Source organism: Euphorbia lathyris, chromosome 3, assembly GCF_963576675.1.
Source record: "Euphorbia lathyris chromosome 3, ddEupLath1.1, whole genome shotgun sequence".
NCBI lineage: Eukaryota > Viridiplantae > Streptophyta > Magnoliopsida > Malpighiales > Euphorbiaceae > Euphorbia > Euphorbia lathyris.
In genome coordinates, this window is record NC_088912.1 from 22,342,055 (window position 1) to 22,354,056 (window position 12,002).

General features: G+C 31.9%; 1 protein-coding gene across 1 annotated transcript; it reads right to left on the minus strand.

Annotated features, from left to right (window-relative positions):
• Positions 1–1,074: 1,074 nt before the first annotated feature.
• Positions 1,075–6,372, minus strand: LOC136222011 (5-methyltetrahydropteroyltriglutamate--homocysteine methyltransferase-like). The gene is made up of 12 exons (XM_066009487.1): positions 6,201–6,372; positions 5,026–5,379; positions 4,853–4,940; positions 4,248–4,375; positions 3,695–4,086; positions 3,451–3,614; positions 2,986–3,066; positions 2,726–2,892; positions 2,527–2,632; positions 2,181–2,431; positions 1,879–2,080; positions 1,075–1,702 (listed from the first exon to the last, which is right to left on the minus strand). The coding sequence occupies exons 1-12, from the start codon at positions 6,347–6,349 to the stop codon at positions 1,334–1,336; spliced, it is 2,451 nt and encodes an 816-aa protein (XP_065865559.1). The 5' UTR covers positions 6,350–6,372; the 3' UTR covers positions 1,075–1,333.
• Between the last annotated feature and the right edge of the window lie 5,630 nt (positions 6,373–12,002).

Here is a 12,002-nt window from a genome sequence, read left to right on the forward strand (position 1 = left end):
CAAGCCATAAGGGAAGAGGGTCAAATACGAGGTGTCAAAGGCAGATTGGATAGTTGAAAAACGATTAAATTTTTTATTTTAAATAAATAAGTGAAAGACTAAAATATCTCTCTGATTTTTATTTTATTTTTTTGACAAAATTTGCCACATCATGATCAGTTTGGTACATTTGTAATGCAATATAATTTTTTTATAAAAATAATATAATTTGCTCATTCACCATTATATCTAGGCTTATTAGAATCTTAAGGTGGAGATTCAAAGTATCCCGAGGCTTAGATTTAATAAGTCTATATCTAACGGTGAATGAGCAAATTCACTTGCTCATTAAGGTGCATGTGAAAATTCCTGTTAAATATGTAATATAATAAATTTAAATAAAATTGATAAAGTGTAATTATCGTTATAATGCGAATGTATATTTAGTTAAATGCAATTTTTCTTATTTTTGTGTTTTTCTCGTTCTTTTTCATATTTTTCCGTATTCCTTTTTTTCGTGTTTTCATGTTTTTTCCGTTTTCATTTTCATCATTCGTTTTCCCCATTTTTCGTTGTTTTTTGCTCTTCTGTTTTTTCTCATTATTCATGTTTTTTCGCCTTTTCCTGTTTTCCGATTTTTGATTTTTTTGCATTTTTTTCACATTTTTCTCTTTTTCGTACCTTTTCGGTTTTTATGCTTTTTCCCTATTTCACCGTTAGTAATAAGAATACGAGGGTTAATCGTAACGGAAATTCATGCATATTTGTTCGTAATGTCAATTATATAAATTTACAAAGAAAAATTAAATGATGTATTTGTGATTCCATTACTATAAAAATTACCATAAAAATGATGACTAACCAAACATGATAACGTGCCTCCATTATAATGGTCATTCCATTATAACATATCAAACGGCACCTTAATGTTTAATAAGATTAATTGTAATTATGTTTAAATCTGAACCCGCTCAAAAGTTATCAACTTTAAAAAGAAAAAAGTTATCAAAGGGCTTAGACAGATCCTCTCCTGTAGATGTAAAACGCAACAAAACCTTGGCAAGTACTGCACATAGTTTCATATTGACCATCAAATGGTGAACAACCGGTATATATCTTTCACTTTTGTATTTCATTAGAAGCATATATATGAATACGATGCATCAAGTAAAGAAACATATAGCTTCACAAGAATAATAAAATTGAAGGACAAAATCCGCAGCAAGCAGATCCAAATAAACAACAGCTTCCTACTCAAATAAAAGAAAAAAAAAATCACTCATCCACTTATTGTTGTTACTTTAATACAGGATTTCCGCCTCCCAAACGGGCATTATTTTCGTTCTTCCACGATTCACTTAGCGTTTGCAAGTTCGGTTCTAAGAAGCTTGGCAGCAGCAACCACATTGCTCAAGGCGGGTTTCACTTCGCTGTATTTCCGGGTCTTTAGGCCACAGTCTGGGTTGACCCAGAGGATGTTGCTTTCAAGAACGGCAAGCATCTTCTTGATGCGATCAGCAATCTCTTCTGTAGATGGGATCCTAGGTGAGTGAATGTCGTACACTCCAGGGCCGATTCCAGCGCCGTATTTTACTCCTTCACGGAACACTGAGAGAAGCTTCTCGTCTGATCTCGAGTTTTCAATGGTGATCACATCAGCGTCCATGTCGATGATTGAGTTGATGATGTCGTTGAAGTTGGAGTAGCACATGTGGGTATGTATCTGTCCAAGACATCAAGATGCTCATATTGTAAGGATGTATTGCATCTATTAATGTCAATCAATACAAAAACTAAAACTCCAAAATTTATATTGTATGTTTCGGGTAATGTTTCTGAAACTAAACCGTGATCAAACCCAAGTACGACAACAAATAAGGAGTTGAAGAACAAACGAACCTGGGTGGTATCTTGGACACCAACGTTAGTTATCCTGAAAGAGTGAACTGCCCAATCCAAATAGAAAGAATGCTCAGACTTCCTCAGAGGCAAGCCTTCTCTCAATGCTGCCTCATCAATCTGGATAACTGTGATTCCGGCTTTCTCAAGATCCTCGACCTCATCCTTGATGGCCAATGCAATTTGATAGCATGTCTCGTGTCTTCAGCAAAAAAACAGCAAAAGAAAGATAAAGACAATGTCAGAATCCATCGAGAAAGCTGCAATAAGTATTGTAATATCAGTTTGCATTGTCTTCTCACCTGGGCTGGTCATTTCTGACAAAAGACCAATTCAGAATGGTAACAGGACCCGTAAGCATTCCCTTCATAGGTCGCTTAGTCATACTTTGTGCCATTGAGGACCAGAAGACGGTCATGGCCTTGGGGCGGCTCACATCACCATAGATGATTGGAGGCTTCACACACCGAGAACCATAAGATTGCACCCACCCATTTGAAGTGAAGGCGAAACCAGACAATTGCTCACCAAAGTACTCAACCATGTCATTCCTCTGTGTTGCCAAGCAATATGAAAACCAATAAAATTAGATAAAATGAGAAAGTACATAATTATGGAAATAAGTTATTCTTGTCAGGCGAAGTTTACTTCTGGTTCACCGTGGACCAATACGTCAATGTCAAGCTCTTCCTGGATCTTGACGACTTTGCTGATTTCCTCCTTGATGGCCTTGACATAATCATCCTCGGAGACCCTATATTTCCAAAGTTCAAAAAATCAAATTGATTAGCACATTAACTAAACCACACCATTATCTCTATCACTTCTGGATCAACAATGTTCTTACTTTTTAGCCTTGTATTCACGACGTACTCTCCTAAGATCCATAGTCTGTGGGAAAGATCCAATTGTGGTGGTGGGGAGCATTGGGAGGTTCAACTTCTTCTGCTGAGCATCCAGCCTTGTGCTCACATTTGTGGCACGACGGTGGTCAGATCCCTTCAAAGCAGCAGCCTAACAACAATAGGCAACAATCGACAATGAAAATTAGTTAACCCACGTCAGAATAATTAGACTAAGATAAATATTTCAACAGTAAACACTTACAGCTTGCTGAACAGACTCATTTGTCACCCTTGGAGAGGATTTTCTAGAAGCATGAGCCAAGGCATTGGCAGAGAAGAATGCCTAAACATAAAGAAAATGAAGAAGCTTAGTCTACTTAGGCTAGTTGGTAGAAAATTCACAATGTAGGTTGCTCCATGCATATGAAGATGATATAATAATGTACAAAGCACTGTAAGCAAAATCTATACTCCCAACTGCTGAATGCAGGATCACTATCTCATTCATTATTGAAAGATCTAGAGCCACTGCATTATATCAGTCTCTTGGTAGCACATAAAAGAAGATTTAATGAAGACAAGAATATAAATAATGTCATGTGCCTTGCATCCCATAGGTAAGTATTAGCCAATTCCCAAGAAAAACTAATTAATTCAAATTAGTTATAACAAAAAAAACTAATTATAAAAGAAAATTAAAAGTTTACATAACTGAACAATGAGTTACCTCATCTCTGACTCCAGTAAGTGCCTTGGCCAAGGCATTTACTTCAAGTACTTTTTGTGCAGCAAATGCAAGCCATGATTTGATCTCTTTATCCAATTTAGGCTCATTCACTAGGTCAACTGCTGTATGTAGAAGAGAGCAGGAAGTGGAGACGACAACCTTGTCTGAGCACAACAAAACATAATAATTAGAATCCTTCTTCATTTTATAATAAAACAACAGCATTTCACTTAAGAGTCAATACCTTTCCCCACAATCCCCTCAAGGGCATGGAGTGTATCAAGGGAAGATGCAAGATTATTAGCCCAGATATTCCTTCCATCAATTACTCCAGCAAAGAGGAATTTGCCTGAAGGGAATCCACCTTTAATTAAATCAAGGGTCTTTGTCCCACGAACAAGGTCAAACCCAAATCCAGTAACACCCTTCAAGGATGTGAGGGTTTTGTATGCATCAGCTGGAACATCAGCAAAGTATGTCTCAACCAAAACATGCACACCAGCTAAAGCTGCCTCTAACTCTGAATAAGCACGGGTAAATGCTTGCAATTCATATGCATTAAGATCCATTACAAGCTTGGGCTCGTCAAATTGAATCCAACGTGCACCAGCTTCCTTCAGTTCAGACACAACTTCCCTGAAAGAAACATATTATTGCATTAATTCTCAAGATGGAAACAGAAGCATGTCATCTGCATACACATTACACACCCACATGCTCTATTTTGGTTTATAACAAACTTCAGATAATTCACCATCACACCCAATAAAAACTCAGTGACAGTGTTGAGCACTTACTTGTAGACTGGAAGAATCTTGTCAAGCAAAGAGAGAAGAGAAAAAGATTTCTCTACATCCTTTGCTGGTTTTGATAGAAGTAAATAGGAAACAGGACCCACAATGACTGGAACTGTCTCAACTCCAAGCTGTACCCAAAAAAGGCGGCAAAATTTTGTAAATCACTTGAAACAAAACAGAAAAGCAATCTCATAATAATAAATCTTCACAATATAAATGAGACAATGTCATGAAATTCAAATGTATCCACTAAAATATTCTCAAGCGATTAAAGTGGCAAAATGGATCTATGTATAAGGGAATAAAAATTAATTATTAATTTTCACGCTGCATGTGAAAAAATAATTATGTACAAGACAATGTCATGGAATTCAAATGTATCCACTAAACTATATTACTTTATATTAAATACGCCCATACGCTTACACTGACATCCATATTCTTGGAAACTTCTAAAAATTTATACATAATCAATAAAAGGATCAAGATTAATTATTTATTTTTTTAAAGAAAGTATCAAGATTAATTAATCAGTACGAAAATAAGACAAATTAATCCATTGCACATGCACTAAAATAACAAGCATTATGAGAGATGAAGTTTACAGCTTTGGCTTCCTTGTACTCGGTAACAGCTTTGTGTGATGCATAGGAGAATTTAACATCTGGTCCCAATTCAGGGACAATGTAATGGCTGCACAGAACAATCACAAATATCATTTAGGTAGGCGTTACTAGTACACATAACGACAATATGATGTTAGCGTTTCATCACTTACTAGTTGGTGTCGAACCACTTGGTCATTTCCATAGCAGGAAGAGAGGCATTACCTCTAGCCATGGAAAAGTAAACATCAAATCCAATCTCACCACCATTCCACCCATATCTAGGGGGAACAGCACCGAGCATTGCTGTGGTGTCCAACACTTGATCATAGTATGAAAAAGTGTTGCTAGGAATAAACTTGGTACCAGCATCAGCCATTTGCTTCCATATGGATGACCTCAAATCTGTTGCCACATTCTGCAAATCCTCAGCACTGCTCTTACCATCCCAGAAAGATTCCAAAGCAAACTTGAGCTCTCTTTTGGGGCCCATACGGGGATAACCAACAATGTGTGACGCCATTGCTCTGTTTTCACCATATGCCATAATATTAAATTCCACTATAACTGGTAGGCAATATAGTTTCCAATATAACAGGAAATTGCCATAAAGCCATTGAATATGCAAGTGAAATAACATTTCCAATACTAGATTGACGAAAATAGAAATCAACCACCCATGGCCAGAAAACATGAGCCACTAACACATTTCATGAATACAATAGTCAAAAAATAAAAACAATAAATAAACTATTGCATGTATTTCACATAGAAATACAAACGAAAACATTCCAACAGAATTCAATCAGAATATCCACAGAATCCACCAAAAGCTTTCCTCAACTCCACACGTTGGGACTCTAGCTAAAGCATAAAAAAACATAAGCAAAATCAACTAGAGTCCAAGCTTCACGCCAGATGTATACATGAATCCAAATTACTAACGTTTTCCAAGTTTCAGATCTGAACAAACTTCAAACTCAAAGTCCGGATTCAATTAGTAACTATGCAAACAAACACAAGCAAGGAAATTATATCGAATTTTTGAATCGTTAACCGTAGAATCCAGAAAACAACAATCAAAAATAAAAATTCTATATGCATAACGGTTTATTACTCAAACATTCAGATCAACTAAAGCCATAATAAATTCTGTCAGTTCACTCCAATAAAATAAAATAAACCAGCAATACACAAATGAAAAAAGAACAAAGACGTGAATATGGATTAGCAGATCAGAGAAATGGAGAAGTCATAACATAACAAGAAAAACAGAAGAAGAAATGAACCTGTTGAATCAGATCTTGGAAAAAAAAAATGAAATGAGAATGAAAGAGCAGAAATATACCTTAGAGAAAAGGAAGAAAAGGAACGGAAATGAAAACGTAAGGAGAAGCTGAAAAATGAAGAAGGATTGGTTGAGGAAGGAAGAGAGGCAACGGATATCACTCTAAGAGAAGTGAACGGCGCGAGAAGCTGATGAGAGACTTGGTTCATTTATACTATTTTTCTCCTCTCTCTTTCTCTCTCTATATCTCTCTTCTTCCCTACACTATCCCATCCCATCCCTCTCTCTCTCTCTCTCTCTCTCTCTCTACATCTCTTCACTCCAATTTTTCTTTCCATTTTTTATTTGTTTATTATTAACTATTTAATTTTTTCCATAAAAAAACTATTTAATTTGATTAATAAACATTTTTAAATTTTTAATTATTCTACTAAAAAAATTAATTTTTTGATATTTTTTATTATTTTTCTCATTGTTCTTTGAGGTAGTTAAAATGATTGTTATGTTATAAATGCAACAAATAATAGTTCTGTAAAATATATCATATTAAATGAATTTTCTCTGTGCTGTGAAATCATATTATTATGGTGTAAGAAATTAATAGCTTTGTAAATTTATTTTCAAAACAAATATTTATAAGTTAATTTGCCATGAAATTTATGTAACAAAAGAACAAATTATTGTAGATCAGGGAAAAGAACAAATTATTGATACACTTCTTTATTAGTATACTTGTTTTAATCAATTTAAGTACTATTATTACAGTTAAATCTTTTACCATAAATGTACAAAGAGAACTGTGTGGTTGTTTTATTTTTAGTAAAATAATTATTCTTTTTCAGTGTAATTCTTAATGATGAAACTAAATCAAAATAAAAAAGGTATTAAATTCAATATTATAGAGATGAATAAACATTAAAATAGTTATTTGGTTAAAAAAAAAGGTAATTAATTTATTAGTCCCTATATTTTGACAAAACACACTGTTTAGTCCTTGTATTTTCAAAAACACATGATAAAGTCCCTAACTTTTTTCTCAATGAACTGTTTAGTCCCTAACATTTTTCTCGGTGAACTGTTTAGTCCCTGCCGTTAGACTCTCATGAAGATTTTGTTAGTCAATTTGGATTTGCGTTCTTCTTTTCATTTCCTTTAAACTCTAATGCATCTGAAATCAACTTTGAATGTTCTTCTTCTTGATTTTCTTCTTAATCGTTCAAATTCGTATGCATTGGGTCTTTTCTTTTTCTTGTTCTCCATACAAATAGCTTCTTTTAAATTAGACTTTCTCTTCTAAAGTTTGAAGGTAAATAGTAAAGGGTAATTTAATCATTTCTGAAGTCATAAACGGTAAAAAAAATATAACAAACAGACGGAAGGACTAAACAGTTCATTGATAAAAAGGTTAGGGACCTTACCATGTGTTTTTGAAAATACAGGGACTAAACAGTGTGTTTTGTCAAAATATAGGGACTAATAAATTAATTACCCTAAAAAAAATAAACATTAAAATAGTTACTGATGGAAGAAGAGGATTTATATATATAATCAAAGCATCCCCAAATAATCTTTTCAGATAGAGGTTTCCTGAAATCAGGCTTTCTAAGATGAATTTAGATAACCTGATAAGTTAGGTAGTGTGGGATAAAATTTAAATTGAAAAACCAAGTAATGAAATTTAAATGTTGAATATTATAAACCTTAAATTATTAAACACTATAAATGTTTAATTGCTTTGGTTTTTTTTGTTTTTGTTTTCTTTCATGTTCCTACCAAAAAAAATTAAACACTATAAATGATTTATTAAATATTTATTTGCTAGAACATACTCTATCCGTTTTATATTACATGTCATTTTAGAGACTTACATAGAAATTAAGGATATTAAAGAAAAGAGATTGTTGCCTCTTATTTATTGATTCTACTATTTATTTATTCTATAATAAGTCCATTATTCTAATTAATTTTCATAAACCCACGTTTTATAGCAGAAAAAAAAAAAGACTTAACGTGTACTAATCATATAAAATAATATGTATAATGAAACAAAAAATAGTCTCTAGAAATACATGTAATATGAAGCGGATGTAGTATTATATAGAGAAATATTTTTCTGATTTTTTTTAGTATTTGTTTGGTTAGAAAAATAAGTTAACAGAAAATTTTTGGGTAGTTCATAGAAAAAGATATGAATAAAGTAAAGAAAATATTTTAATCGTTTGAAAAGAGTAAATCATTTTCCTAACCCTTTTGGAATACTATTTTATTTCTTCTTACCCTTTTGAAAATAGTAGTTATCCACCATTTTTTTTTCTATTTTTCGTAACACCGTAAATATATATATTTTTTTTTATAAAGATTGGTTAGCAAGGAAGGGTAAGCGGCGGACATCCCAGCTATGCTGGCACCCCCACCACAGACCCAAAAAAGCCTCGAACCAAATTTATTTGTCTTACCCTATATTTTTCAAAACACAATATTTTTTGACAAACAAATGAGTCTAAAAGTAAGTACTAAATTTAAAAATATTAGTTGATAATGTTCAACTTAAAATCTTAAGCTAAATATTTTAGTTTGTTTGAATTTTTTTAACTTAATTGCAATTTTTAAATGATATTACCGAAACATTAATGTGTTAATTTTAATGTGATTGTCATTGCTAAATTAAATTGATAAAACTAAACATTAAAAAAAATAAATCATTCCCATTTTCATTTCCTACCATAAATTTGGGGTGTTGCTTCTTACCACCCCAATTTACCTCATACCGCCCCCATTTGGACAATTTTGCCCTTTTAAAAAAAATAATTTTTGAAAAAAAAAACGTCAAATTTAGTCTAGGTGGGTGCTAGATCCGCCCAGACAATGCCTTGGGTGGATATACAATCCGCCCAAGACATTGTCTGGGCGGATGCTGGATCCGCCCAGACCATGTCTGGGCGGGTGCTGGATCCGCCCAGGCTGGGCGGATCTAGCACCCACCTAGATCAAATTTGACGTTTTGCACAATCCTATACCTTTTAGCGACGAAAAATATAAAATTCTCCAATTTTTTTGTGACGAAAAATGCTAATCGTCACAAAAAATATGCATTATGTTCATGATTTTTTTGACAAAAAAATTGTAAATTTTATTGTTTCCGACTCATAATCATCCATTTTCGAGATTCGAATTGTCGCATATCAATTATTTTCATAATTTCAATTATTATTGTTCGAGTTTGTGATTTTAGAGAAAGAATTTTTAGTTTTTTTATCAAAATTATGAAAAGGACAAAAAAAAGTCCAAATGGGGACGGTAACAATAATTTGGGGGTGGTATGGAGCAAATTACTAAATTTATCTAACCAAACACCCTTTTATGTATTCATTCTCTCTCCATATATAGTAATTGATCAAGTTGTGAAAATACAAAATTTAAATTGGATAAGGTATAAATTTTTTGTATGGAGTTTTTGGAAAATATCGATTTATCTTTAAGCATAAAAAATGGTTAATTTTATCCCTAGTATTACCAAGCAGGATCATTTTTATTTCTAACTAACATAACATTTAAACATACTAACATACTAGTTTAATATTATTTGTAATATTAAATCTTTCAAACATCAATTATATCTAAAATATTTATTATGCTACTAATACATTTACAAACAACCTATTTCAATCCCAATATTTAAGTCTTTAAGATAAAAAAAAAAACTCCTTTGGGTTATTAAAACAGTTATAAACAACTTGTTAAAATACACAAATCTGTTTCAATTTATCAACAAATTTATTCGGAAAATTCGATATAATAATTGAATAATGATCAAATCAGTTTTTTCAAATTTTCTATTAGATAAACGTAAAATCGATTTTATTTACCAACGTTAAAAATAAAATTATATCATTTTGTACGTTAAAAATAAATATACATTTCTAAAAAAATAATAGGAGGAAATTTATATCTTATCCCAATTTAATTCCATATGTATTTTGTTTACAAGCATGTGACAAATTATGGATTTTTTAGTGCTTAATGTGTATATGCATTAGGTATATCAATATAGTATTTAGCTTACCAACCAACTCAAGAGTCTAGCTCTATGACTTCTTTTTTGTTTTTAATTTTTGTCTTTCTTTCTCGAGGGTAGGTGGTAAAATGGAGGCTGTTCTCTTTCTTTTTTTCTTAATTAGTAAGCAAGCTACAATTTATTATATCAATTTATTCTCTAACAATCTCTTATTTAATTAACCATATTTTCTTCCTTTATTTCATCAAAAATAAAATTCTTGACTTATAATTCAATAGTATGACATCATAATTTGAGAGAAAATTTTCCAAATAATATAATTAATTACATATATTCAATTGATATTCTTTTACATATTATTTGAGAAAATTTTAAAAATTTTGTACATATTGGTAAAAATTTTAACGTTTTTCGACAATTAACTATCTTACTAGTAACCGTGCCGCGGATTGGATGGGAAGAGGTTAGGTTGATTCATGTTCTCCATTAGATGTCGAATTACGCAGGAAGTTTACCTCTGGGTCTTCACGAGTGTGAGGTGCCCCCTGCAGACATCCTGGATATGTTATTTTCTGATATTTGTGGTACTTATCTTCCTAGGACGACTAGTATCACTTAGCTTGTTTTTTATTGTACTCTGGGTTCGCCCCTCTATTAAGATCAAAAAAAAAAAAAAACTTGCTAGTATATATATTCCTAGTGGCTAGAAATATAATAAATTTTCTCCCCAACTAGTGAGCATTTTAGGCAACTTTAACATAGTTGAAAATGAGTCATAATATAATTTTATGAAAAAAAGAGTATAAAATGTGAAGATATGACCATATGAGATTGATCTACAAGCTATGCTTCAATTTTATAATAATTTTATATCATTATCAATGGGGTTGGTGAGCAAGTGGTGGTGGGGTAAACTCACTCTCCTAAGAATGCTTTTCTACTCAAACTAGGATTACTATTAATTATTTAATTAAGAAACATATTAATAGTTAATTTATTTTATACAATTCAAAGACCATTCTGTTGTATTTTGTTGCTTGAGTTGGTGAAGTGGGACCTTTATCCACCAATATTCATGCCTACTCTACAATTGATTTCATTAATGTATATTATACAGTAATTTTCACCTGGTCAGTGAATTTGGTCAGTAGATCCAAGCTTATTAAAATCATATGGTGGAGAATAAAAACATCGTAAGACTTACATTCACACTTTATAGATTTAATGGTGACTGGCCAAATTTACTTGGTCAGTCATTGACCAGGTGAAAACCACCGATTTAGTATATTAATGTATATTTACACTTTGTACTTTTATGGTTTTTATTGTTCTTTATAGTCTATTATTGCTATTTGTAATCTATTTTCTTCCCTTTATGGATCTTATACTCGCTGTAGCCTAAATGGGTGAGAGGTTTTATCGTGTTATATTTGTACTTTGTAATTTAATGGAATGATATATGACATTTTTATCAAAAAAAATATATATATATATTTACACCCTTAAATTTGATAAAGTAAAAATTTGATAAGATATTTACTTAATTTTTAAAATAATTTATCACGTATTTATAGTTGGCTTTAAAAACCTATCACACATTTATAATTGGCTTATTCGGACCTCCTGCACACAAAATCATTGATTTATCATTTTTGACAAGTGAGATGGCATGTGCGTGCTATAAAAAACGCGTGAATTTGTTTTGTATGTCTTATAATAGTAAAAGATCAGACCTTTATAAAAGAACAAAAGAAGAAGAAGAAGAATGACAACTACACTTATAAAAGCCTGATTTTTTTAAAGTTATAAGACATACCAAACGAACTCATGCGTTTTTTTGTTATAGC

Coding starts and splice junctions, on each gene's coding strand:
- LOC136222011 (XM_066009487.1), bottom strand. CDS start 6,349: ATGAACCAAGTCTCTCATCAGCTTCTCGCGCCGTTCACTTCTCTTAGA. Junction 4,941..5,025: donor AAGTGGTTCGACACCAACTA/GTAAGTGATGAA, acceptor TGTTCTGTGCAG/CCATTACATTGTCCCTGAAT. Junction 2,081..2,180: donor GTCAGAAATGACCAGCCCAG/GTGAGAAGACAA, acceptor TTTTTGCTGAAG/ACACGAGACATGCTATCAAA.